Source organism: Electrophorus electricus, chromosome 12, assembly GCF_041902795.1.
Source record: "Electrophorus electricus isolate QZ-2024a chromosome 12, ASM4190279v1, whole genome shotgun sequence".
Lineage (NCBI taxonomy): Eukaryota > Metazoa > Chordata > Actinopteri > Gymnotiformes > Gymnotidae > Electrophorus > Electrophorus electricus.
The window spans coordinates 7,376,490-7,404,097 of NC_137508.1; the positions used below are offsets into that span (position 1 = coordinate 7,376,490).

The 27,608-nt window shown below is 37.3% G+C and overlaps 4 protein-coding genes and 1 pseudogene across 5 annotated transcripts; 1 reads left to right on the forward strand and 4 right to left on the reverse strand.

The window, feature by feature from the left end:
• Window positions 1-3,245: 3,245 nt before the first annotated feature.
• Window positions 3,246-9,476, reverse strand: wnt8b (wingless-type MMTV integration site family, member 8b). The gene is made up of 6 exons (XM_027015801.3): window positions 7,824-9,476; window positions 7,293-7,326; window positions 6,540-6,678; window positions 5,445-5,570; window positions 5,170-5,312; window positions 3,246-4,009 (listed from the first exon to the last, which is right to left on the reverse strand). Exons 1-6 carry the CDS (start codon window positions 7,892-7,894, stop codon window positions 3,446-3,448), a joined length of 1,077 nt encoding a protein of 358 aa, XP_026871602.1. The 5' UTR covers window positions 7,895-9,476; the 3' UTR covers window positions 3,246-3,445.
• Window positions 9,477-9,649: 173 nt separating this feature from the next.
• Window positions 9,650-15,942, reverse strand: scdb (stearoyl-CoA desaturase b). The gene is made up of 6 exons (XM_027015804.3): window positions 15,773-15,942; window positions 15,317-15,582; window positions 14,421-14,551; window positions 13,969-14,174; window positions 12,849-13,081; window positions 9,650-12,317 (listed from the first exon to the last, which is right to left on the reverse strand). The coding sequence occupies exons 1-6, from the start codon at window positions 15,808-15,810 to the stop codon at window positions 12,118-12,120; spliced, it is 1,074 nt and encodes a 357-aa protein (XP_026871605.1). The 5' UTR covers window positions 15,811-15,942; the 3' UTR covers window positions 9,650-12,117.
• Window positions 15,943-16,720: 778 nt separating this feature from the next.
• On the reverse strand, window positions 16,721-19,278 carry trmt2b (tRNA methyltransferase 2B). The gene has a single exon (XM_027015807.3). It carries the CDS (start codon window positions 19,166-19,168, stop codon window positions 17,708-17,710), a length of 1,461 nt encoding a protein of 486 aa, XP_026871608.2. The 5' UTR covers window positions 19,169-19,278; the 3' UTR covers window positions 16,721-17,707.
• Window positions 19,279-19,344: 66 nt separating this feature from the next.
• On the forward strand, window positions 19,345-24,110 carry dnajb12a (DnaJ heat shock protein family (Hsp40) member B12a). Of its 2 annotated transcripts, XM_027015808.3 has the most exons (9): window positions 19,346-19,506; window positions 19,929-20,106; window positions 20,249-20,394; window positions 20,520-20,693; window positions 20,905-20,984; window positions 21,997-22,106; window positions 22,277-22,449; window positions 22,780-22,913; window positions 23,039-24,110. In XM_027015808.3, exons 1-8 carry the CDS (start codon window positions 19,374-19,376, stop codon window positions 22,902-22,904), a joined length of 1,119 nt encoding a protein of 372 aa, XP_026871609.2. In that variant the 5' UTR covers window positions 19,346-19,373; the 3' UTR covers window positions 22,905-22,913; window positions 23,039-24,110. The 2 variants fall into 2 exon arrangements, with proteins under 2 accessions (XP_081581106.1, XP_026871609.2); XM_081724980.1 differs by lacking the exon at window positions 20,905-20,984 and having other exon boundaries at window positions 19,345-19,506; window positions 20,548-20,693.
• A 234-nt stretch (window positions 24,111-24,344) lies between these two features.
• LOC113580945 (DNA damage-inducible transcript 4 protein pseudogene) lies at window positions 24,345-25,104 on the reverse strand (annotated as a pseudogene).
• Between the last annotated feature and the right edge of the window lie 2,504 nt (window positions 25,105-27,608).

Sequence of the window (27,608 nt, forward strand, 5' to 3'; positions counted from 1 at the left end):
ACACCTGCTTACATTGTATAAGGTGGTGGGAGTAAAAGAAGCTGTTTTATAATCTGCTTTTTGAGATACTTCCCCTTCTCAACCAAGTGCTACTGATGTACTATCTTGGGCAAAACATTTTTTAAAAAGTCCACAATCTATCTTCTTTTGCAGGAGTGTTTTAATTGTGTTCACTAGTGCCTAAACATTCTATTCCTATGTGGGACTTTTACACTGATGAAGCCTACCAATTTGAGAGTGGAGGGATGGGGATTCTGTAGCCAAGGGCCTTCTCAGCAATGCTGGACTTCAGAAGAAGGGACATATTGTTTATATAGACATCTTTTACACATCTAATAAGTTGTTCATGAGTCTGCACTAAGAATGTACAGCAGCATGCGGGAGCTTGTTGCTGACCATACTGACTAGGGAACCAATCTTCTGAAACAGTTTGGCAATTATTGGGTTAAAAGTAATCCAAAAGCAACGGAAAGTAATCATACTACATTACATTAGTATAGTAATTCTTTGGATTTGGTTACAGATACATTTTTAATATGGAATACATTTTTAAAGTAATCCTCCCAATCTTCCCTATAGGATGCAATTCAAGTCATTCAAGCAAATCTTCCTAGACAACTGGCTCTACAGATTTTCGGGCAATAAGAATAAAATCTAAAAATGAATCTAAACAAGAAGAATATTATTTCTCATCAATTTCACAGAAGTTTTGTATTACCCACAACTAATATGCAAAAAGGTAAACACAATTGAGAAGGCCCAAAAGACTTCGCTCTTCATGACTTGTTATAGTTTCAAAGAGTGTGTTGCAATTTTTTTATCGACTGTACCAGATAATACAGTAGAGTTTCTTGTCCATGGCACATAAATTATCTTTCTAAAAAAGTACTTTCAGCATACACTTTCCCAGCCATCACTGCATTTGCATCCACATTAACCCTAACCCCCTCTTGGTGTTGTGTATCCCAAGCTCCTAAGATACAAATCCTATTAGTCAAGGTTTCTCAGAACCATTACATGTAATTTTCCCATTCTCCAAGGATTGTATCATCACTTCACTTGACTGATTGTAATTTTCCTTTTAGACTATTTATCTTTTATGCTGTAAATGAAATGAAAAATATAACTGTGCCTTATTTTATGCACGTTAATGTAGTTAGTCTCAGTTCGCAGGCTTTTTTTTTACTTTATGTTCTATTGAATGTGTAATTTCATAACACAGGTGATATCACACATTCATTTTTTAAACATTCATTTCTGGAACAGCTGGCAGTTTTTGTGCATCTGTTGTTTTGCATTCCCCAGAAAAATCACAAGATGGATGACTTTTAATTATGTGAAAGCAAAAATGCATACTGATCTTCTGAACTATGTGAGTAGATTAGACCTACATGTGTGGACAACTCCTAATCTTCTGTTCCTTCTCAAAAGTGTCACCTCACCATCCAAGTCACCTGAACCTCATGACCCAGTGCAAATTCCAAGTGGCATGATCAACGTCCCCATCACAGCCTTACTTAGCAATGAACTGAAAAGACAAATTAATGTGCCCTCAAGAGATTAGAAGACAGCGGTGTGATATAGTTGCAACTATTTGAAAATCTTGTGTGGCCTTGTGAAAATCTTGTGTGGCCTGCTAATAATATAATGTCTGTTAATTAATTGTATAATGTATTATTAGAAGGTGGCCGGATAGATGCCAGGTCCACTGGGTACTCCACTTGCTGATAGGGGAATGTTGTAATTTGGACAAGAGGAATCCAAAATTCAAGTCTTATCTCATTTGGTTTAGTGAAGTGTCAATGGGAAGTTTGATCTTTGCTTCGTAAATAAGATGTCAATGAGGTGCTTCATTGACACATCTCTTAAAGAGCACAACACTAGCAGGAATGAACTTATCAAACTCAATAGAGGTTTAATCTACTTTTTTAAAGGTAACATCACTTTTGGAGAGCCTTAGTTTTGTCAGTGTGTGCTGCAGTAGAGTTGGCACTTCTGCAGGTGGGATGGTAGCTGGCAAGTATTTGTTTATAAACCCTACTTGTTTAGGTACAATACTTGAACTAACTTCTATTCATGAAACAGTGTGAATCCATGCAAAGCCTTTTCCCAAAGTCCCTTTGAAGGCGACAGGCCATTGAAGGAGGAGGAGAGGGGGATTAGCTTCTCCTGCAGCGGTGCATTTCCGAAGGAGCTGATTAGCTCGCCATTCATTGTTAAATCAAGCAAAGGAAGGCCCTAGAGGAGTGAAAGGAGCCAAATAGGTGGGCTTGAAATAAAACATCCACAGGAAGCCCAACGCAGGCTACATGAAGTTTCCCAACATTTTTTTCCCTTGAGATGATGGAGTGAAAAGGAGATTAGCATACAAAATCGGAGGCAGGATAATTTGAGGGGCGACTTGGTTCATGTTTTCCCCTCTGTCTCGACAAAGTTAATTAAACTAGTATTAAATAGTAAAGAAACAACCAAGTGCCAAGGCGTTGGCAGTTCTTTGAGGATTACTGAGATAGAAAAAAGAGGCACTGAAAAGAAGAAATCGAGAAAGGCGTGAAGGAAGGAAGAGTATAATTAAAACTTTTTTCTTATTGTTTCCTTGCCCCAAGGTTATCTGACACTAAATACAACATGAATAAGGGAATATAAACCACACACTAAACAATAAGTGGTTTTAGTGGGACAATCTATAGTAAATAAATAGATAAGATATATGTGTCATTTAAAATAAGCATTTCTAGTCAAAATCTATACTATAATGGTATGTAATTTGATAGGATATTAGTGTTTTAATACATTGTTAAATTTGATATCAACAATAAGAAATTCATAAGTTCTTTAACCATGGCCAATTATCAGGGAAAATTCTGCTTACTTTGTAAAAATACATCTTACAAATCAATTAATACCAACATGCCATTAAACTTAAAAATAAGTTAAGAGAAGGCACAGATAACACAGCTTTAATTATAAAAGAATGCTGGATGAAATACAAAAAGTACTAATAACAAACATAACCACTACATATATGCAATAAATTAAAAATATACAAAGTGCTTCATCTTATGTACAATTAATTTACAGAATTGACAATGAGCATTATAATTATCCCAATTTCAAAATATAAAACATTTAGTTTAACTAAATTAATTTGTATAATAGAGAGAGTACAGAGAGATTTCTGTTGAAGCAAGCCTTATTCACAGTCTCATGTTCTCTTATTTTGTAATTAAATATAGCTTTCAGTGTTGTCTTAAAATCCATGCTCAAAGGTATGAAATATGTTTTAAGAGAAATGTTTTTTTTTCATAAATTTAATTTCTATGCACTTTTTCAAAATTATATTTTCAGTTTCAGTGTTTTTTGATAATGTAGTGTCATAATGCAAATCACTATTGAATCCAAATAAAAGATTACACTGCACAATGTGCAACCCATCAGGAATTATTTAGTGTTTCTTCCTGAAGCGAAGGCTTTTCTTTTGACTTGCACTGTCATTTTTAACTTGCTTGGCTCTCTTCACACAGTAGTACTTGGTGACAGTCTTGCGACACTGCTCGCACTTCACAGCGCAGCACCAGTGGAACTTGCAGTTACAGCTGGACACTGTCTCTGCCCTGCGCTCCTCCACAGCAAGGCCACACTCACTGCACAGACGCTTGCAGCTGCGCTTCTCCCACTTGCTCAGATTTTTGCCTTTCTTTATGCACTCGCGCCCTTCAGTGCCAGGCAGGCCAAGTGTGCGGTTCTCCACACAGTAGTCAGGAGAGTCCTCCAGGTGCACCAACTCCTTACGAGAGATCAAACTGAAGGTCTCGGCGATGGCGCCTCGGCTAGCTGCACTGTTTCCTGCCCCGCGCAGCAGATCCACCTTAATGGCACGGAGGTACTTCTCTTTCAAGTAGTTGCCCACTTCCCGAAACTCAGGTAACTGCAGCCAGCATGTCTGGGTGGTGCAGCTGCCAGATACACCATGGCACTTGCAAGTCCTCTGCATGGTTCCTTTTACAGCCTGGATTAAGAAATGGTCTCAAATTAAACAAATAACTAATGTACTTCAGCAAAGGGCACATCTTATTCAGCATTTTATTCTGAATGAACAGTTCCTCCTGTTTCATTCACTCATTTTAGCAGCAATTTTTCAATGTTTAAAGACATTTTGATTAGGTTTGAAATCACCATTTTTCAAGATATCATACAATGCAGTCTTTTTATCAGACATACTATATGTCCAAAACATCCACTTGACAAAAACGTGGAATTCAGTGGATTAAAAAGAGTTGGTTCAAGGTTCATGCGTGGGGGTTTTTTTTCCTTCACCTTTTGTGCCACACAATATTTCTTGACTTCAGCCGAAACAAACATCTGTCATTTGAAAGGGGCGTCTCTTTTTTCAGAGAAGTATTTGCTGTTGATGGGAGACAGAATCAAGGTTTCACAGCGAGCTGAATTGTTCGACACAGGAAAGGGGAGTATTTATTTTGCAAGGCCATTGTCAACATGTTTTCTGCCATGGGCAGACCCAATGGTTAATCCATTCAGGGGGAAATGAAAGAATTCTTTTGCATTTTTTTCAGTTACAATGATGCTCCAGGTGCCATAGTGAGCTGACAAAACCTGCAGACGGGGCACTGGCAGGAAAAACAAAGAACACTTCAGCTGCATGGATGTGATGCCTGTGGCTCTCTCAAGTGCAACAAAGACCAACATAAATGTAAGATCCTTATCGCAAGAATAAAACTAAACACTTATTTGGGAAGCAACAGAATACAGAACCTTTGCAACGTGTGCCCCCCTAGGTCTTCTAATTAAGCTTGCACCACTGATCCCAAGAATCTTGAGCTAAGGTCTTGTCATAAAAGACATTCACAGGCCGTAAATAGGCCCATCTGGTACAGCGCACACACTGCTAAGGGAACGAGTGGCACCTTGCTTATAAGGCCATGAATGAAACTCTTGGGTGGTAAGCGATCATTGGAAGCACTGAAAAATGATTCAAAAGGCACTTTACATTCTGTTGGTGGCCAAGGGAGCTGCCTACATTTCCCATCTTATAATGTAAGACTAAATCCCCTCTCCTCCAGAATATCTCTAGCACTCTCTCATAGACTAAAGTCTGTGAGAGGAACTGGAGAACCCTTGTCGGAACATTCAGGATGGGTGGAAGGATACCTTGCGACCAGCTTCGTTGTTGTGTAGGTTCATGGCAGCTCGTGCATCTTGCCCAGTTTCTAGGGCATCTACAAACTGCTTGGAGATGGCCTCTCCAAATCCCACATTATCACTGCAGCCTCCCCACAACCAGCCTTGGCCACCTGAAACACAGAAAGCATTTTAAAGTGGTGAGTTATAGATCACCAGATAAACTAGCTAGACAACAAATAAACTAGCTTGACAATAAAAATAAATTAATCAACATTAATACATTTTATATATATTTGAAATACCTCGTTGACCATTTCTGGTGTCATCACAACCACAGTTGTCAAAGTCTCCGAGGCTGCAATTCCTTGTAAGAGTGTACATGACCCCAGCAGAGCTGATGGCATGGACAAAAGCTGTCTCCCGATTTGCTGCAAATGGAAGTAACAAAAATTATTTTTGTAGTCACACTCCTCATATACAGCACTGAATGGTGTACTTTGATAAGACACTATATTTAATTTCTTCTGCATTTCATGAGATATTAATTATGCTTTTTTGTTGTTCACACATTTGTTAGTTGAATCAAACAGCAAAGCGCACAGCTGGAATAAGATCTCAGCTGGACAGAGGTCAGCACTAGACTGGGTCAGGTTCCTTTGTGGCACTTGAGAAATGTCCAGTGAAAGGAGCCTAAGGCAAACCTTTGACCCACACCCTTCAGATCAACAGGACATTGATTGCACATCTCTCACTGTCTCATCCTCTAGGTGGCCTTTCTATTTACCTTCCAACAGACTAGGTTTAATCCACGTGAGAAAACAATATGTATGATCAAAGCAAACAGTGAGATATAATACAGAACATGCTTCCTGTTTGTTTTAGGTAGAGTTACTGTAAAACTTAATACCAGACTTAATGCCATTTCTGTATATGAACTTAACTTCATTACGTTTATTTTCTAATTCCCCAACTACATGGCTGCTTGTTTCTACCATAGACAGAAACAGAGTCAGTGATGGGTTATTAATAGATATTGATTTTGTCCTAATTATTTAAGCCTTGTTAGAGTGAATAAACTCTAAAGTGGCCCAGAGAAAATTTAAAATACAGTTTCAAAGACAGCGAACCAAGACACAAGACAGCAATCCTAAAGCATTGCATTTAATGGCAACCATATCTGCCTCTGCATAGATACAAACTGCATATAAATAAGCAAACAAACAAAGATATAGCATTACCATATCAGGCTTCACTGCGCATCCCAAAAGTTGTTGTTTGTTTATTTGTTTTGTTTTTAGGAAAGCTTTCTCTAAATGATATAATTTTATATTTATTAGGAATATAAAACTGGACACCTGATTAAGCAAGTTGATCCTTGACTAGGCACTAACACTCACCACTCCTAAGTCCACTATGGGTGGAGAGCTGAAGGGCTCGCTCTGGACAGTTCCAGCGGTCCCAAGCAAACTGATACTTGCATTCTTCAATCCCACTCTGAGCCCCTGCTGCCACACTACTAGAATAGATCAGGTAGGCCTGCAAAAATAGACAGTTTAATGTATTAATAGTAATTTTATATATATATATATATATATATATATATATATATATATATATATATATATATATATATATGAATCTTTGTAGCACACAGACTAATAGTAATATAATATATTCATACTTTTAACCTGAAGCTTATATTTCATGAACAAAACCACTGAAACCCAACAACACATAGATGTCAATTATGGGGTTGTTTGTTTGTTTTTTTTTTAACTATGCAGCCTGTTGAAACTGTCACTGATACATACTAATATGTCTCAAGTGGTTTAGGAAACATTGCACTACAAATACTCTCATAGGCAACTGGTGTGCTAATAATGACCACCATTCAAAGCCCACTGCCTTGGCCATTCAGTACAGTTGGGTCTCTAAGAACTTAACAGTGTAAATGAGATCAAGTGTATGAAAGCTATTAGGTTTTTTTTAATAAATATTTGAATCTTTGTCCTTGGGCCTGTATGCAGGGCCATCATCTACATCATAAAATAATGGAATACTTAAATTGGTAAATGCTAGACCATTTTGAGAACTCCCCTCTATCTCTCTGGTAAAGATCTTGCGAGAAGATTAAAAGAACACAAGCTTACCTTTGGGCCAGTCATCAGGAAATTATTCACTGACCTGGAAGACAGAGCAGCCTATTAACTAAGTACAAGGGTGTAAGCGCTCACCCAAATTCCTGTATTTTAAGTAATATATAAATTCACGTGACAAAGTAGCATCTAATATATGAATATAAATTCAGTTGTACTCATACATAATGTGTTCAAAACGGCGAGATCCAAAAACAGAGATTTTGAAATATCTAAATTATTTGAAACCTCATGACGTTGCCTCATAAAATTTTGCTACCAAGATACCATGCATAATAATGCAGTTTCATACGATGCATGCAGCAATTTTTCTATATTCTGATGGTTATTACGAAAACTGCCATGTTTCCCTCATCATCAAGCAGGCCCAATTCTTTTCTAGATTATAGTTTTACTACAAAAACATATACTTCGTTATCATATGGAAAAAAGTATTTGCTAGTATTTAGTTTTCATTTTCACAATGCAAATATTAGTTTAAGAGTAAATCTTAAAAATAAAAGCAAAAAATGTACAATAACTTACCAGCTGCAGCAAGATTTCATGTGAACCATCAAGATGAAAATGTAGTAATAAATGTCCAAGTGTATGAACATCCTGAGAGAGGACTGTTAGTACTTTACCTTGAAAAGCCAAATAACCTACAAACAAGCTATAAATCTTACATACATGCAGAACTCAGAGGCTAGGGTCTCATGTGTGAGCCAAGGGGGGCTCTGAAATGGAGCCACTCTCATCCCAACAAGAGATTATCTGCTTAATTAAAGATTTTCCCCTTCTTACTCCTTCAGCCAATCAGAGCTATTGTACCAAGGAGAGATTGAAATGATCAAAAGGGCACCCTGGGTTCCTCGAGGACAAATAGCTGGGAAGAGCTCACTGCGTGTTAACAGTTGGAGTGAATTAATATGAAATCGGAATGGGATCACTGATCTCCTCAAATTGTGCCTTAAAACTTAATTTAAAGAGCAACCTGAAAGAGTTTGATACAGTATCCTAGTGAATGATAATGGTGAGGGATTACTGGAATCATCGCGTGGATCAAACAGCAAATGTTATTTGGATTCTTTTCTGATAAGGAAATTAGCACGGTTCTACAAAAGCAATTTAGATCAAATCGTTCCTAATCCAGGCCGATCTAGTTAAGTATACTGAAAATGGTTACTTGCTGGTTTTCTAGATACCTTTATAGACCTACTGTTTGATTTTTTTTTTATTAGGACGCATTGACTTGTTTTGAATGTAAATTAAAGAGAATTAGTGTAACGAGTATAAACACTAAAGATTGAGATCTACCATACCAATAATACATAATCCGTATATTCAGGTGATTTAAAATGGACACGATTAAAAAAAAATCGTGTCAAACGAAATCTATCAAACGAAAACTGCATTAATCGGAAAAGGGAGACAAATTAGGAATAAAATAAATAGATAATAAGTAGATGAACAGGGTGTAGAAAAACGAAGCAATGATAACACCATTTGCACTTCTGATCAGGACTCACTTAAACTCTTTGTGATGTAGCCTTTTCTCTTTTTTGAACCCTTGTCTGACTACCCATGGCCTTCGGGCCCACTGCTTTAGCTTCTGCATAATTCATTTTGTTCTTTGTAAAGTAAAATTATTTGGAAGATTCCGTGGAATGTTTGGGACTAAGTGGTAAATGGATTTAATTAAACTGTTCGCGGGTCTCAAAATATAAAACACAATATTCACAATAAAGATTACAAAGGAAACAAATATACAGATAAAGTAGAATTCAATTTATTAATGTATTAATGTAGTCAATTTATTCAGTGTGATTGTCTATTTAAGTTCAGACCTATTGAATTATTATTTTACTTTTAACTTTTTTCACTGACGATAACCATTAATAACTAGCATATAGCTTGCAGAACCTTTAAAACTTATGGTTTAATTGATAAATCAAGTAATTTATTACAAATGCATTTCGTGAAAAAAAAAAAGTGACGCTTTATTTTATTTTATGTGTTGTGTGTTAGTCAACATCCCAATAAATAGCCCCAAGGACAATAAGCTATAGTGAAGATATTTAGAAGGCAATGACGGACTGAAAAACCATGACATGCAACCTTAGTCTTGATTTGCATCCTGTTCGGTTATGTGTATCTTACGTGCTTTCAGAAGATGGCGCAAGAGTACCGTTGCTATGCATCATAGAGCTGCTCTAAGCGGCCTTAGAGCTGCTGCCAAACCACGTCATTACCGTTTTCGGGCGGTATTCTATTTTCATGAAATTGACAGGGGGTGGGGGGGGGGAATCATGAAATTGTTATGACACTACGTGACTGATCGTCCAAAAAAAATGTTTGATATCAGACTGAAGTTGTCATAAATACACAATTTTTATTAAATTAAGAAGAAGACATTAATATTGATTCAAAATTTCACAGCACAACCCCTTTTAGAAAAGTTGGTTTATTGTTACTTAAAGTGGAAACAACATTTCTTTAAAAAAAAAATAATTTTTTTTTGGAGTGTGAAAATTACTTGCATTAAAATATGGGTAAATAGTAACAAATTTTATAAAATTGGTTTTCATGTGATAAACAAGTATACGTATGTGTAGTATACATTGTATGTGTAGCATTTGGAAGCTTATGTCTACTTTTAACTTCCTTTCTGTATATTTTGTAATTATGGAATACTTTAAGGGAGATCATTATAGTTATTCTTTGATTAAATATATGTCAACTGTAGAGTCCAAATAATGATTAAGCCATTTTTGTAAAGTACATTTTAGTTTGCCAAATTAATAAACATGCTCATTTTAAAGAATATTTCAAATCCCACCAAAAAAAAATTACACTTTTTTCATACTGAACCCAGTTCACTTTCATGAATCCAATGCAGTTTCATGATTACATGCACCAGAGAAATATGATTGGCTGTCAGCACTAGGCCTTGGCAGTTATTTTCCATAGGGCACTGGCCATCACTGGTATTCATCTGTCAGCAGTATTATTACAATAACCTTTAACAAACACAAAATTTTGTTTAATGAGGCTTGAAAAATTCCCTTAGAAAAAATATTCTAATTAGGATTACTGCATTCCAGTATGTAAAATCATATGCAATGATGCCAAAACTACAGGATTTTGCAAAACTGAAATGAAAAAAAAAAAACACTTCTGAATTTCGTTTTCACTTTAATTAAAAAAAATCCTCAATTCTCAAAAGCACATTGAAAAGTAGACAAACCCTCCACAAATTATTGAAATCCTTGGTAAACATGGTGGGCATCAGGGTGTTATTTAAGAGTCTGAGAGAAAACTATAAAATATAATTTGTACAAGCATTTTCATTAAGGTATGTTTATCAATTATTATAAGTTCTGATATATTCACTGACTCTATAAGTAAACAGATGTTAAACCTGCCTGCATGAAGACATTTACATCCAAAACAATTAGAAGTATGGCCTCAGAGGGAAAAAAACCCCACAAATGCTATGATTTTAGTTTTGAATTGATACCATCCCTGGCCTGTACCCTCATCATACCAAAAAAGTAAGCACATGGAAGTTTGTTTGTTTGTTTGTCTGATTGTTTGTTTATCTTCCCATAGGAATGTATTGTGTAGTCATATGAAATCATTGAAACCAAAACAGAACTTTTTGCTGGGTTGGTAATGGATAGGTGGTCATACATACCAAGACAAACCCAACTATGATGTTTGTTGGTGGATTGGGCTGTTTTACTTCCAAAGTCCCTAACAACTTTGTTAGGATAGATGTTACATGATATAACAGAGTTCCAAGATATTTTTAAAGTGCAGACTTGGTGAGAGTCTAGCAGGGAACTGTCCAGTGTCAGGGTTCTGGGCTCTGAATAACAACAATCTTCCAGATACAAACATGGCTCATTTACAACAATTTGTTTTTTGCAATAGACATCTTTGTGCCCTGACATAGACCTCACTGAACATCTGTTGGTGGAGTTGAAGAGGAGCAGAGAGCCAGGAGCCAATGCATTATGTATGGCACATGGTCTCTGCTCCATTGCTTCCACTTCATCACACATAGATGAAAACTTGGGGCTGTGGCAAATGGAGTGGGCAATAGAGAAATTTATGTTAAATGTTGTAACACTGCCAGAATTTTTAATGCAAACAACCCACATCTGGCCTGCAGGAGTGTCTTCCAAGATAATAATTCTGAAGGACTGTTTAGATGTCTTTTATACATGAATTATAGAAATTACTATCATAGTTCAATTTAGTTTAAAGTCTATTGATAGTATGCACCAAAAAATAAACACATATATTTGATGAATAGCTTTAAAGTATAAAATATTTTCAAAGTTAGTTTCACAATACCTTGTGACTGAAATCCAAAAGTGCCAAGAAATTAATAGCACACACATGCTATGTTTATTACAAGCTGTACTTGAAGTTTGCATAGTATATTGGAATGATTTTCTTAAGTCAAAGCTGAATTTTAACAGACAGCAGACCAACTACTATGTCTATCAGGGAAGTGCCCTAAGGAGGTGTGCAACTGTTTAAAAAATACTCTTACAGCTCTTGCCTCTGAGGCAGAGAAGAAGCAAGCTATTTTTCCCAAATTAAAGTCTTCTTCTGCAAAGTAAGGACCACATTTTGATACTGATAAATACAAAAATGGAAGTGTGATCCTAGAGCCCATATTAGTCTGACAACTTAAGAAAGGAATTCCTACTTCACTGTAAAGTGAAAACATTACTAGGACCTTCACTGCACACTCACTGAAAATATGTTTAAATAGTGAGCTTGGCTTGTCATTATATATTTTGGCTTCTGAAACATTAAAAACAAGCTAACCACTTTTGTGACTGCTATCACCAGTGCGTCGCACCCGAGCCATGACTGTGTCATGAGGCACCCTCTTGCAGTCCTTGGCCAGGCCAAAGTAACACATTAGATCAATAAATGCCTTGGTGATGTTCAGCCGACTGCCATACTCACTTGTAGCATAGTCATATGGAAATGTGTGGTGATAGTTGTGGAAGCCTTCTCCTAAAATGAAATAATAAATGTCATCCCACTATAAACATATCGGTAAAAGTTCACAAGTGGTCTGATGGTACCACAGATAAATGTATGTTAAGATAGGACAACCAGTTTGTGTTGTTCTGACTGTAGTCAGAACTGAAATATATCAAACTGAACATCTGAACCCATGGATTGAATCGTCAACACAATTGCAAAGGAACAAACCTAACTAACATCACAAAAACATCCCTCAACACTAATACTGAGTGGTCGTGGATGTGTTACCATTAGGATTAACTTTAATACACTTGTTCCAAATGCCCCATTATGTCTGTCTATTTTCAAAAATAAATGTATCCTGTGCTCTTATTATAGGCATTTCATGATAAAGTCCTGCCTTATTACGAATCCTATCATTTTTGTCAGCATTTAATGTATAGACATCTTGTACAAACATGAACAGATTCTATCGATGTATTAACAGCTTTGTAAAATGTACTGTTATGTGATTTAAAAATACAAAGTACAAGAGCAGAAGTATAACAAATGTCCTACCTACAGCACTGAAGGCAACAAACGTGTTTTCTCTGGGGTTAATGTTGCAGTCATAGGGCCTCATACCCCACATGTGGGCAGCACTATTGACCAGCCAAGTGGCATTGAGGACCACAGTGTACCTTAGCAGGCCTGGTATGAAGTATCCTACCCACAAGCTCTCCCCCCACAGGTACCAAGGCACCAACATGGGTACGAGGAAGCACATCACCACCACAGACAGCTTATAATACCTAAAGGAATAGTGAAGAAATCCAAAAAGGTTAACTCAAGTTAAACTTATTATCAAAGTACAAAGGAAGACAGAGAATGCAGATCACAGAAAACTGATACATGTTACTGATACCCAACTGCTTGACCAATGTTTTCAGCAAAATATTTACCTTGTGTTGACGTAGTTTCTTATCCATGTCTAATACCCCCTGCATAAGATGGCTTACAAATCTGAACTATGTTAAACATGATTATCAAAACTTTTACTTGCTGTAAAAAATGCTGACAAGCCAGTCACCAATCTGATTTGCCAACTCCCTGAAATATGTTTTAAAGGAATGCTTTCTTAATCCCTTTTTCAAAGAGGTTCTGGGCTATTGTGGGATAGGGCTCACAAGAGTAGGTCAGGTGACTGTGTGCTGCTCATTCACTGGCTGTGGCCCGATGTGTGCTTTGGCACAGGCAGCACCCTGGATCAGCAGGTTTGGCTGCAGAGATGCCAGAAACACAGTGGAACAAGCACCACTATGTGTGCAACACTCTTACATAGTACCCCTGATATTCTGCCAGTGTTCCTCTCCATAACCTATGTCAAGGCCATAGATTTGAGTTGAACAATTTCGTCTTGGGTGTGAGGCGTGGGGGGGTGAATGTGAGATACTAGGAGTTTAAGAGAAATGGTTGCTAGCTATTTTGCAAATTTCATTAACTTTCCCCTGGTGTTTTGCTCCTCTTGTGATTGATAAACCAAGTCAAACCCAAGCTTTTACAACCACAATATTAAATGCATAGTTAATGGTTCATCTGGATAGTGTTTTCAAATAAACAACCCCCCACCCCAAAAAATGTTGAAAAAATATGAAAAAACATTTTTAAAAATCATCCATCAAATCATAATCATTCATACCTTCTCTGGAACATGACAACTTCATCTGCTTTAAGGTCACTGAGGTCGAGTTTGGTCCCTTTCTCAATAACTTCTGGGTGCTTACGAACCAACAGCCAGCCAATATGAGCAAAGAAGAAGCCTCTTGTGGCATTGTGTGGGTCTGCACTAGTCTCTGAATACTTGTGATGAACACGGTGGTCTCTAGACCACTCAAAAATATCATTCTGAAAGGACAGAGATTGCAATGACAAACCATCAGCAAACCATTACAGTATCATTCCAAGTGAAACAACATGACGTGCGTCATCATGAAAAAATAAGGTAAAGCTCATACAGAACTATGCTGCACTCAGGTTTAAAGTATTTTTATTCAGGCCATATTGCATGTTATCTGATCATAGCCCCCAGAGTCTACATACATATTTGCATTTAGAATTTTTCCACATAGTTCAATCTCTTCATCTAGTTACCTGAAAAGCCATGGAGTTGGCAATGGCTAGGAAGATTCTTAATGGCAGTTTAGCTTTGTAGGACCTGTGGCTCCAGAGTCGATGAGCTCCTGCTGTCACTCCCAGGGCACTTATGACATAACACACACATGCTTAAAGGAAAAGGGAAAAAATAGAGTGGAATGTTAATTTAACCTTCACTACTATACAGTTGCTAGTTTTAATATGCCTCTATGTCTGGGACGTGTGCCTTTCCTCCTCAAAGATGTTTTGCATGAGAGCTGAATGTCACTATGTGTTTTCAGACAAGGCTGCTTAGACACTGAGATCCCAGGGGAGAAAGACATACTGTTATGAGCCTCTCCAGCTTACAATGGAGTGCTTATCGGAATGCTGATTGTGCATTGTTCAACTGGATAAAATATTATGCAGTACAATGATGCAAAAAAACAAACAAACAAACAAACAAGCAAAAAGCCACCAACAACAACAATCAAATAAAACCACACAGGGACACAATTTTGACTGCTGGCAAGGTTGCAGAGTCTCCCTCCACTTTTTCTCTCTCTCCCTCACATATGCCAGTCTCTTATAAACAGTAATAAAATGTTTTGGGTTTTTTTAAACAATGTTATTTGATAAAAATTACTTTTTAAAACTGTATCAGAAAAGGGCCAAATTTGACATATTATGCACCTAGCGATATAGACTTTCTTCGCCAACAATAGATTATGCGCTCATCCCATCCTTAATTTCGAAAGAACGTAACCGGAACGCCCTCTGCCTCCAAGTACAGAAAGCCTTCTCTTAGTGCGTATTATTGCATAGCCATTCAAAAAGATCTTCGCCTAAACAAGTGCATATTGTCAGTTTGATAACATATTTGCTCATGGAATACATTGTAACAGTACACTCACTCCATAATACGGTCAAGGCAGATGCGGATGTAATTATTATCAGTCCGTAAACAGCACCGATGTGAAGGAAAGTCATCAACACAACATTTCTCCATACTATCTGTCTTGGAGGTTGCGGGCCATCTTTCTCCTTGTAAGATTCATCAAAAATATCGTCGTCCAAGCTTGTTTCAGCTATTTCTTCAGGGTTTTGTTGTCTAGTTTGGTAGGAATTTCTCCTCTGTGTGTCAGTCATATTTTCACAACTGTCCTCTAACAACCGCGTTCTGCGGAAGAGAAGGCATCATTGTTTACAGGGTACACCATCACCACTATAGAACAATATTCATTTAGGTCCTTTATGGGTGGGTCTTTATCTACATCATAAAGTAGGCCGACACCGCGGTGACCAGTTTAACGCAGAATACACAGTGGTTTTAAGCGCTGATTCACATAACTCCAATTCACACAACTTACCTTTTGTTTTGCTGCAGCACAGACGAGTTAACATGCATGACGTACAACAGGACCAGTAGAAGGCAACGGGCTTTTACCGCTTGCTTCCACCTACTTACCTATGCCACTGGATTCTTTAAATAACTGCAATTGGTTGGGGCGGAATACATGCCACCTATTCTTGCCACTTTCATTGGTCGCGTGATCGTCTGACGTTCAGGATGAACCCTTTTCCCCTCTGTGACCATTCGCCGCGTCCCTTCTAGATAGCTATTGCAATGGCTATTAATATGATGGCACATAATTACCTAATAATAACAGGCCATGGAATTGATATTTTGGGGTCCAGTATATAACATAACAGTCCAAACTAGAAGCTAAAAAAATTATTAAAAATATTGCTTAGAATAACTTTTAAAGAGGTGGTTTGAAGCAAGATATTATACCCAGAAAACGTGGCAAAAAACCTACAGCAAATCTTCCGCTACAGCGCACCAGAGCTTAATATGCACGCACGATCTTCTTACAGCTAGCGCGTGAACACTGAGAATAACCTACATAACCTGAGCACCGTAGACGTCTCGCCCTCACATTTCTGCATGGCTGCAACAATCATGCTATTAATTACCTTATTAGCTAACCGGTTTCATTTCATTTCATAACTTGTTGATAGTTTCCAATAAGTACATACGAAAAACCTATATGCTATAACAAAAGTTCAGATTCCGTAGCTACGTTTTTATGAAAATACATAGCAGTGATTCAGTGTTAAACTGGTTTATATCTAATATCAGCAGGTTTCAGTTTCAAACCCTTAAATATAAATTTCTGGATTCATAATTTAAGGCAACAGTCGACTCTGCCAAGACTGACAAAGTGCTGAATATCTTTTTAAAAAATAAGCAGAATTCAGGCAGATAAACGGATCCATTTTCCGTAGCATCCACATGAAACAAAACGTTATTCTTCTGATTCACACTACTCCCCCTACTAACCCATAAGAATCGTACTGTCTTGTCTCTTTTCTATTGGGGTAGAATCTGACCATCTTTTTAACAGTCTGTCTCCGTCGTCATGTACATGCTTGCACATTCTGAAATGCTAATCTAGATTTGTGGGCACATTAGACCAAGAGTAATCCGATTTATTACATATTCTTATGACTTTGGGAATAAAGGAATCACACATTCATTCTGCAAAGCTCACTTATCGTAATACCTGAAAAAATACTGGCAATCTGTGCAGAGTAAAACACATGGAAGATAAGACTACATTTAGAACGGTCTTTTCATATGTTGCAGTCACCTCAGGAACTACTGACATTCAATCTGAACAAAAAATTGAGGACTCAAAAAATCATTATGTCAAACTGTGTCTTGCACCACAGGAGAATTATTTCATTAAAAAAAGCAGACCATGTATTTGCACAACATTTCACAGAAGAGGTTAGGTCAGCAGATTGACAAATCCATTGCAACAGCTTGATTTGTGCCATTTTTTGTGTGGATTTGGAATGCCTTTAAATGCAAAACAGCAACAATTGCCACATTTCACAGTACTATGACACTCTTCTGCATGTATATCTTCTGGGGCCAAGCCTTAAAAGCTTTAGTTAATCTTCTGTGATCATACCATATCATGCAAATCATACCATTAACATGTGTTCAGCATTTTGGACTAGGCAAACAGACTTTATGAAGCAACACTGAATACTGATTATCCAAACAACCTTGAGAACAAGGTTTCTCTGGAATACCAAATTGTTTCAAAATGGTTTATCATATATTCCATATTTTCACAAATGCTTCAGACCACACAACAAATCATAATTAGACATATTATGTATAGTAAGTATTAAACTGAAAAATTCTAACATTCTTAAAATGAACAGTAACCCTGTTCTTAACATGTAAACTGACATTGAAAAGGTTTTTTGCAAAAAATATGTAGTTTACCCTATCGTTCAAAAACAAGTACCAGTTCACAGTGAGGTGTGTGTGGAAACATGTCCACAGGGACTGCCACTGTTGGCATAAATGCCTCTCCAGTGAGCTTTCTCTGCCAATCAGGCTTTCTACAAAGCTCCCTGAAGTTCCTCATTGCTTCTCCTTCTGGTTTGCAGGAAATGTAGATAAGTCTTCGTATGACTGAGTTGTTGCGCAGTGCCCTTATTACTCTATAATGCAGACCTGCCCTGGATGGATTCACAATAGCTGTGAGCCCCCCATTAGCGCACAAGGTTGGTATCAGGTCTGGAAGAACAGCCTCAGCTTTTCCTGAGAGAAACTCACAATTCTGAATGCCATTAAATGCTGCATTATATTTTGCATCCTCTACAGCCTGCTGAAGAAGTTCAATACCAATGACCTTCTTCATCCGTGTGGACAGTGAGATGCCAATAGTTCCCGTACCACAGCACACATCCAACAGAGTTCCCTCTTCACAGGTCTTATTTAGGTCTGCTATTGTCTTATACAAGGCTTCTGCTGCACTTCTGTTCACCTGAAAAAATGAATCAGCAGATATGCGGAATTTCATGCCAAGGATCTCCTCGTAGATACAGGGTTCTCCATACAGGAGCTGGTATGGAGAGTCCTCATGACTACATCTGGTCATGGTGCTCTCCTGGAAATAAAGAGAGTCCAGCTGGCAAACTGTCCCAGGACCATTTGTGAAATAATCTACTAGAGCTGCTTTTTGGACACCAACCTCCTCAGGAGTTAAATTTTGTGGATGGAAGTATACTATGGCCAGTGTGTTACCAGCAGAGTTCGTTCTCACTGTAATTTCTCTCCAGTGACCTCCATCATGAAACAATATGCATGGCTTTAATGGTGAGAAACGTATGAACTCTTCATAACACCTTCCAACCAACTTGTGCTTTGATGGAATGTTAAGAAGATGGTCACCATGAACACAAACAATGTTTCTACCTTTCCCAGTGCCAGTGTAAAGTCCTACAGTCTTTGGATTTCCATCTACTCCAATGTTAACTGAAAAGGTTGATTTATTACGATATCCGTCCCTCACTGGTGAAGGCACTATGGGCAGAAGAGGAAAAGTTAGCTCTCCCTTATTGGATGTAAATGATGAGTCCTGTACCAGCTGATTTGTCATCTGAAGTAAGATCCTGTGTTGCTGTTCTTGTTTCCACTGGAGCTGCTCATCATAGCTTAGTCGCCATAAAGGAGTCACAGACTGAGCCAAAATGTCTTCCCATGAGAGAACATCCCAGCCTGGAGGCTTGAGTTTCTTTATTCTCTTTTTCTGTTCGATGTTGCCAGCAGTAACTGAACTGCGATTAACTGATTTATATCTAACAGGTGATCTCGCTAGGATACCAGCACGTTTTAACAATGCTGTGAACATATTATTCAAGCGTATTTTAAGAACACGGTCTCTGAAAGCTGAAATCATCGAGGTACAATGAGTACTGACGTTCAAATAACATTATAGACTACGAAACGCAACTTTTCTTTAACAGACACAAAGAACGACAAAATGGACCGCTCATGCTTTCCGCAGGCCTGCAGCAGCATAGGCCATGACGCATTATTTTGGCTCCTCGTTTTTGTAACGTCATTATGCGGCGCCTAATAACTAGTTAAGTTCCGCCGTCGCAATGGAATCAAACAAGGACGAAGCGGAACGGTGCATTGAAATATCAATTGCAGCACTTCGGGATAGCCAACCCGACAAAGCTAAAAGATTTCTGGAGAAGGCACAGAAATTGTTTCCCACCGAGAAGGCGAAACGTACGTAAAGATTTGTTTCGAGTATTAAATCAAGACAGGGAATAACCACTAGAACTAAGTCTGTAGCTGTTAGCTTATGTAGCTAGGTAGCTATCTTGTTGGCCAAAGTTAATAAGCCTAGCGTTATCTTAGCAAACACTAGCTGGGAGTCTTTAGCTTTTGTGCACAAGCGAATGAACCTTGTCTTCTATATCTTCTATTACAGTTTTTGTTGTTGTTTATATACTGTTTAAGTCTTTCTTGTTTTATGGCAGTTTCAAATTGTATTATGCTTGGCACTGGTAGCCAGACTATGCTAGCTAGCCAGTATGTTATCTTTCCACGTCAGACGCATATGTTGTAGCTAGGCTTGCTTGCTGTTAACTACAGGTGCAGCCAGGATTAGCACATGCCTATTTGCCTCATATAAATTATTGTTATAGGTTTATTAGAGTCCATATCTCCGAATGGAAATGTACACTGCAGTCACAGTAACTGTGGAGAAAATGACGGTATTGGTTTAAAGCATAAAACTAACAGTGCTGGCGAGCAGACACCAGGGGAAAGTGCCACAGATGGAACCAAGTCATACACACAAGATCAACTGGATGCAGTCAAAAGGTGTGTTTGTTGCTGTATTTTGTTTGTTTGGCTTTCCTCCACATGCGGGTTTAGCTGCTTTTAGTTTAGTTACGTTAGTTTTTGTGTTTTGTGTATTGTAATACTTTCCTTTGCAATTTCTAACTATATCCTACCCTTTTAGGATAAAAAAGTGCAAAAACTATTATGAGATTCTTGGAGTCAGCAAAGATGCCTCAGATGATGATCTGAAAAAAGCTTATAGAAAGCTGGCTTTAAAATTTCATCCAGATAAAAACCATGCCCCTGGTGCTACAGAAGCATTTAAAGGTAATATTAATGCTTATGCTTTTTAACTTCCAGCTCAGCATTCAATAAATAAACACTAAATCACTACTAGGCATGTCAGCTTTTGATTTTCTAAAGCAATTTGCCTATTCCATGTTTGGTCATAGCTATAGGAAATGCGTATGCTGTTCTTAGTAACGTTGAGAAGCGGAAGCAGTATGACCTTTACGGTGAGGAGAAAGTCCATCAGTCGCGTCATGGCCATTTTCATCGTGGCTTTGAGGCAGATATCTCTCCTGAGGATCTCTTCAACATGTTTTTCGGGGGTGGATTTCCATCTAGTAAGTAAGGTGGTAGGTCCCATGTGCAAGTTTTTCTATGATTTTTTTTTGTTGTTGTTTGGTTGGTTTTTTTGTTGTTTTTTTGATAGCACTCTGGAAGTCTGTTGAAGCCAATGTTGGGGGTTTCAGGAAAACAAACACTTTATGCACTTGCATATTGAATGACTTTGGAAAGTTGGGTCATGACTATTTCCATGACTCTTCTCCCCAGGTAATGTCCATGTTTATAGTAATGGCCGGATGAGATTTGGGCATAATCACAGGCAAGAACGACGAGAACAGCAGAGAGATGTAAGTGGTAGTATGCTGGGAATGAATTAATATATATAGTAAAACCTTATACAGTGACATTATTAACTAAAAATTCTGTTTGCATTCTGTGCTGTGGAACTTCCTAGTTTACACAGATGAAAAATAGTGCTCTAATGAATTTGCATTTGGATTACAATTGTTCTCTACCTGTGAATCATTAATCATTGTCTTTTGTATAAACAATCCCTTTAATTCAAGTGGTCAGACTCTGAATCTGAAAGAAAGCTGTTAAAATGAAAACCAAAGAGCATTGAAGGAAATTGGAGATCTTATAGAAATCAACAGTCTAAAGACTAACCAATATTACTCACATGTTTGGATATCCCAGTAAGCATTGTTGGATGAGTTGTGGGCTGCATCCTACTACCCAGGCAGTGCCTAGACAAGGCAATCCCAAAAAACTGCATAAAAGCAAAAGATGCTTTTGGGCATCTTGTTAAAACTGAAGTACAGTGCAAAACATGGAGATACTATAGAACAACCTATTAAAAAAAAGAAATCTGTGGCACTTGAACCAGATCAACTTGGAGCAAATTTACTAGGCAGAATTGGTGAAAACATCCTAATCTTTGTGCAAATCTGGTGGAAATTTAGCTGCACAGATTTAAAACTTAATGCAGAAAAAGGTAGTTCTACTGAGCATTTGTCTGAAGGGGTTAAATGCTTCTGATTTTTTTTTTTTTTTTTTTTTTTTTTTTTTTTTTTTTTGGGAAATTTTATTAGATCCGACATATGGAGTTTGACTTGGAATAACGTGTATAATTTGTGGTCCAAATGAATTTGTTAACTTTTTAAGAGGGTTGAATACTTTAATAAGCATTAAATAAACATTCTTTGGACAGTTTCTACATATCACAGTAGGTTTTAGTATAATATATGAATTACTTATTACTAATTACTGCACAATGACTAGGTACAAGATGAATGACCCCATGGGCGAAAAGTAAACAATGTGTAACAATTTATCGTTGCGCTATTTCTCATAATCTAGGGAAGCCTTGCTTTGTTTGTTCAGCTGATGCCCATCCTTATCCTCATCATAGTTTCGGCCCTCAGCCAAATGATTGTTTCCAGCCCTCCCTACAGTCTCAGCCACAGACCGTGAGTTTGCAATGCCTCACTCTTCATTCCTAGACTAAACTTTTTCTTATTTGACATAATATACATTTCCTAATCCACCTTCAAATGAAACAAAGATTTTGCCTTGGACAATATTAACATTGACACATTTCTTTCAAAATTCACCTTTCCTTACCTTTTAATCTATGCAGATCTTCAGGTCATACCAACAGGCGACAGACTGCTAATCTGAAGGTGCCTTACTATGTGGGTGACCACTTTTCAGAGGAATATAGTGGAATGAATCTAAAGAATGTTGAGCGTAGTGTGGAGGAGGACTACATTTCAAATCTTAGAAACAACTGTTGGAAAGAAAAACAACAGAGTAAGTAACCTAATTCTTATTCTTGATGCACACAGTAAAATTACTCATAGCAGTGGAACAGTAACATGGCATTAACATTTAAGATGTAATTAAGTCACACTGCAATGTGATCTTGCAAAATTGCAGCCTGAGTAGTTTCACTTGGATGGTAGGACTATCATGACATTTGCAAATTTCTGAAGTGGTTAAGTGATTTGCACTCTCCTACAGCTGTGTGGCCAGTAATTTAATTAGAAAATAGTTTAAGATTATATATGATAATAAAAACAAACTTAAAATTATCCTGACACATGAAATTATCAAACTTCGATTATGTATTTTTACTTGCAGAGGAAGGCTTGTTGTACCGAGCACGTTATTTTGGAGACTCAGACTTGTACCAAAGGGCACAAAAAATGGGTACACCCAGTTGCTCAAAGCTATCAGACATTCAGGTTCTGCTACACAGACACTGAGAGAAATGAGTAAGTTTTATAATCTTACAAACAGTTGGCCAGATTGTTATTTAATCATAATTTACAACATCTGTAATTAAACTTTTGATTGGTTTTCTATGGTATTTTTATCTAATGTAATTGCTTTTATTCAGGTAGGTTCAATGATGAGCATCATGTTTGAAGGTGGCCAAGCACAGAAAACGTCTGCTCTCACTAAACCTCACTAAAAGTAGGGTGGGAATTTGTGCCAGTTCCAGAAACTGCAAAAAAAGAACCTATATCGGTGTGGCTGTGGAATGTGTTGTCTTTCCTCACCCTCATAATATTGGCAAAGTTGAACGTTATTGGGTAGCTATTGCTGAAACCTGGTACAATGATAAAAATATTATTTGTCAAAGTGATCACCTGTGGATTTGGAGGTTAAGGACTTAATAGCTGTATTCTGAGTGGTAAGATATATGCTGCTAGCTTGATGCTTTCTTTCTTGTAAGTCTGTGCACCCCAGTTCTAAGCAATTTTAGAACACTGTTTGGGTTATCTGAGCCACATAAGATGTATAGTATTTGTTTGGACCTACTTTTTTTTAAAGCAAGAACTTTAAGCAAGAGCAGTTTAAATTCAGTTGTTACCATTTGTTATTTAATTAATTGTTCAATGTAGATTTGCCTGTTCATTTTTTTAAAAATCATTAATCTTAAATGAAAATAATTTTTGATCAGTATTAAAATGGACTCATCCTAAAATTGAGTCATTTTTATTATAAGGTCCCTTATCTATCAAACGTCTCATTGAAAAAGTCATGATTTAAAGATATGGTTCCATTACAGTAATCCTGACACCCCCTTTTATAACAATGTTGATGATGGCCTTTTGATATTCTTGGAAAGTATAAATTATTTAAAATATTTTGGGCATTAAACAGGTTTTGTTGTTAGAAACTCAAGATGCCATGTTATGTGAGAGTACTGAAATACTTCAGTGCACTGGTAGCTTTACAGTTGCCAAATACTCACTATTTGTTGTGTTTTATTGAACTGAAGGAAAAAAAAAAAACTTTGACTCTTGGAGAAGTCTGTTCCTTAAAATAGCTAGTATTTACAACCACCCAATCAATTACTGGATTAAGAATTTAAGTTTAATGGCATCACACAGATTTTATTTGTATACAATTCCCTGGGCCATACGTACATAACAATAAATATAAATAAATCAATGCAAATGTAATGGTATTGCTTTTTTTTCTGCACAAACATCTATTAACACTATTGCAGCTTATAAAATTGATCTTGCATTTATAAATCTTGAAATAAAGCACAACAGTGTCATGATGATGGAACAAAATGTCTGATAAAAGTGTGCTTTTAGAGTTGCATTTCTTTAAGTGCTCTTAGTCCAGTAATGGGCAATTTATATTACTTTGATTGAAAACAATGTCAATGTCTACCCATAAATAAATATTTACACAGTTTCTTGAATAAGAAAAAAAAATGCAAAGAGACCCATAAGGGTTTTGCATATAGACATTGGTGTCCACTTTGAACACCATCTGGTCATAATTTTTCTATGTACACTACATCTAACTGTAAAACTACTTTTGACTACTGTGAAGCCTGTGCTAACAGAATTATTAAGATTACTTGTAAACTTTGGCCGCAGTCCTTCACAGTCAGGGCGCAGCAGAAATGTCAAATGAAAAGTTGGTACAGTATAAGAGTCCACAGATATCTGCCCAATAGTCTGATAGGTATTACCATTCTCTACACGTAAGTCAATTAGAGCTCCTCTCAGGCCACAGGGTTCACTAGCTGCCAGATGGAGGAGCTCCTGTCCAATTCGGTCCAGTAAATGATGTGGAACGAAAAGCCTGGAACATCCTAGAGCTCTGACATCGGCCACCTCATGAACCCAGAGCCTATTCGAAAGGGTCGCTTTCTGGTAAAACCACTTTAAATCCTACAAGGGGTAAGTTGTTTTTTTTTTTTTTTTACTGATATTTTAAAGGTTGGCGCTATAACCTTAGTCTATTGTTTAGCATCACTTTTCAAAACAAAGCGATTTAAAACGAATACTAGGTTATTTAGACACACCTGGATGGTTCTTTCCGGAGGTGACGATTGTTTTTGTGTCGTTTACGTGATTACCTTCCAAATAGATTTTGTACGCCTTTTCCCCAGGACAGGCGTTTTAAAATATCAGATTCTGGCATTGAATAGTTCATGGTAAACTAACCAGTTCTGTGGCAATGTGTGCCTAAATGTTATCAGAAAATGCAGAATCTCACAAAGTAGGTTCTTCTTCTGGGTTAGGCAGACTAGCTACTGAATACGTGTTTTGCTACCTAGAGAACTACAGAATCTGTTCCAAGAACTACTTATACACTTCTAGGCAAATCAGATTTTTAGCACACCCCTCTGGGTCACGTTCGAGGTTTAAATATACCCTCACCTATAACCCCTGTACGTGCGGAAGGTGAAATTTATTGGCCATAGTTTAAACTTTGATGATCCGCTGAAGTCATGATGTCAAATTATTAGCTAGGCTTCTGGACATTTGGTTTACAGGTGGGAGCGTGGAATGAATTAGCTTAAGGTAACCCAGATAAATCAAATGTATCTATCTAGATAGTGTAGTAACACAGATTAAAATCTTATTTAGAAGCGAGCCAATGGTCAAGACGGCAGAGCACAATGACACGATTAAAATAACATTATAATAAAGGGAGGAAGGGGCCCTCATATCAGTTAATGACAAGAGCCGACATAGCAATACAAACTTTTAAACATATTTAAATTAGCCGAAGAAACGAACTGCTCCAATTCCAAGTTTTTGTAAATCAATCCAAGTTGACGGAGCACAGTAAGTGGTCTAAAATGCTCTTACCAAATTTAGATCGACTACTTGATAATAAAAATACAAATCTGAGGAAAGCTCAGATAAGATAATGACCAATGTCTTCGCATTGAAAATGGCATCCAGTCCTTTATTTCGGAAGGTTTACAGTGATGGATTGAATGACCATCTTACTAAGTGGTAAACAGAATCCAGGACGCAAGTTTGTTTTCGAAGCATGTTTACATAAAATATCGCCATAGTATAGAATTCTTTACATGCTTCTTTTATTTACGCTTGATGTCAGTTACATTTCTAGCCATTTGTCCAATTCAGCATCTTTTCTTACAAGTCCCAAGGACCTAGCAGACCTAGCAGCGAAAATAATAATAAAAAGTATTTGATAAAGTGCTACATTACATGTGCCACTTCCACTGTTATTTTTACGTATCTACGTGCCAACGTTCTTTATTTTTCAAGGACTATTTTGTTCGCGGCAAAGAAATGAATCGCGCTATCACCCCTAAACCAATCAGATGCTAGAGCACGTTTACAACGTTCTATCCTGCTGAAACTGGCCTTGGATAGTTCGGGACACCCCTCCCTTTTATCCCAGCCGCCTTATTTCACCAAATTAGCCTAGCACGTTGTTGGTAAATGCCGAAGATCACGCGTCGTCCTTCCTGCGGATGACAGGACCGTTTCTGTAGGGCTAAATTGTTAGGTTTTACAGTGCTCATACTGAATATGGATTGATTTTAAACTAGTAGGCTTCAGTAAGATGCTAAGCCTAAGACATGCAGGATATCAAACACATTAAATTGTTTATAATGCCACTATGAAGACGTATGCACACTTAAATACACACTAAACGAATTTATCAAAGTGCTTTGTCTCCCTTAAAACGTGGTGTTCTGTACTTAATTAGTTTGACTACTACGTGAAGTAGACCTTAATAATCTCTGATTTGCCATGCCAGGAATTTCAAAAAGGCTTGTACCACATTGTTAATATTCTTCTTAGTGGTGCTTAGATTGTGCCAGTTAGCTAATACAGAATCTAGGTACCAGACCTTTAATCTTTTTTGAGTACTTTTATCCGTTCATTTATCCAATCCTAGTCTTAACAAATGTTGTATTTCTATAGAGTCGTGGCACTCTATATTATTCACTGCAGTTGTACCACCACGTTGGAGTCAGTAAAACAAACACGTTTTCGAAACGCGAGCAAGAGACAAACTAAGTTTCTTTTAAAAAATGTTTATTTTAATTAAATACATTTCAATTCAACTGCCTAACGCATAGTCAAAACTTTTGTTTCCAGATCAAAACGTGACTCAGTAAAATCCAATCAAAACAATAAAGCAGTGACATCACACCTGAGTCAAGTCATAAAACCACAGATGTTCTATTGCTCAAACGTGACCAACCTCCGCATTCTATTCAATATCGACACCTTCCTAAAAATAATGGCCCAAGTCTTTTTTTTGGGGGGGGGGTTAGGAAACACCAAAACCTGAACAAAATATAGAAAATATTAAGTTCAAAGTTCAAAGTTTATTTGTCACATACAGTCATACACAGTATAACTGGCAGTGAAATGCCTTTGGTGACTGCTCTGCCTGTAGCCTGTAGCCGAGGAGAGTTACATAAAATATGCAGATCACGGAAACAGATGCGCACTAATGAATAAATATTGTCCAGATAAATAATGAATGGAAGGGGAGTGTATGGATATGCATATATACAATGAAGATACAATCTTACAGCTTTTACAATTTGTACAATTTTACAGTTTTTTACAGTTTGTTATGATGTTATTGACATCATACCCAGAGTGCAGAGTCCCCACAGTTCATCAGTTGCGCTGATTCAGGGCCCGAATAGCCTACGG

What these genes read in the sequence shown, in the direction of transcription:
- wnt8b (XM_027015801.3), bottom strand. Translation starts at nt 7,894, where the DNA reads ATGTTCATACACTTGGACATTTATTACTACATTTTCATCTTGATGGTT. An exon ending in TCCTGATGACTGGCCCAAAG is followed by an intron (nt 6,679 to 7,292) that starts GTAAGCTTGTGT and finishes CTATTTTTGCAG; the next exon opens with GCCTACCTGATCTATTCTAG. An exon ending in CCATAGTGGACTTAGGAGTG is followed by an intron (nt 5,571 to 6,539) that starts GTGAGTGTTAGT and finishes TTCCATTTGCAG; the next exon opens with CAAATCGGGAGACAGCTTTT.
- scdb (XM_027015804.3), bottom strand. Translation starts at nt 15,810, where the DNA reads ATGCATGTTAACTCGTCTGTGCTGCAGCAAAACAAAAG. An exon ending in TGCCTTGACCGTATTATGGA is followed by an intron (nt 14,552 to 15,316) that starts GTGAGTGTACTG and finishes TTTTCCTTTAAG; the next exon opens with CATGTGTGTGTTATGTCATA. An exon ending in CCAACTCCATGGCTTTTCAG is followed by an intron (nt 14,175 to 14,420) that starts GTAACTAGATGA and finishes CTGTCCTTTCAG; the next exon opens with AATGATATTTTTGAGTGGTC.
- trmt2b (XM_027015807.3), bottom strand. Translation starts at nt 19,168, where the DNA reads ATGATTTCAGCTTTCAGAGACCGTGTTCTTAAAATACGCTTGAATAAT.
- dnajb12a (XM_027015808.3), top strand. Translation starts at nt 19,374, where the DNA reads ATGGAATCAAACAAGGACGAAGCGGAACGGTGCATTGAAATATCAATT. An exon ending in CGGGGGTGGATTTCCATCTA is followed by an intron (nt 20,694 to 20,904) that starts GTAAGTAAGGTG and finishes TCTTCTCCCCAG; the next exon opens with GTAATGTCCATGTTTATAGT. An exon ending in TTGGAAAGAAAAACAACAGA is followed by an intron (nt 22,450 to 22,779) that starts GTAAGTAACCTA and finishes TTTTACTTGCAG; the next exon opens with AGGAAGGCTTGTTGTACCGA.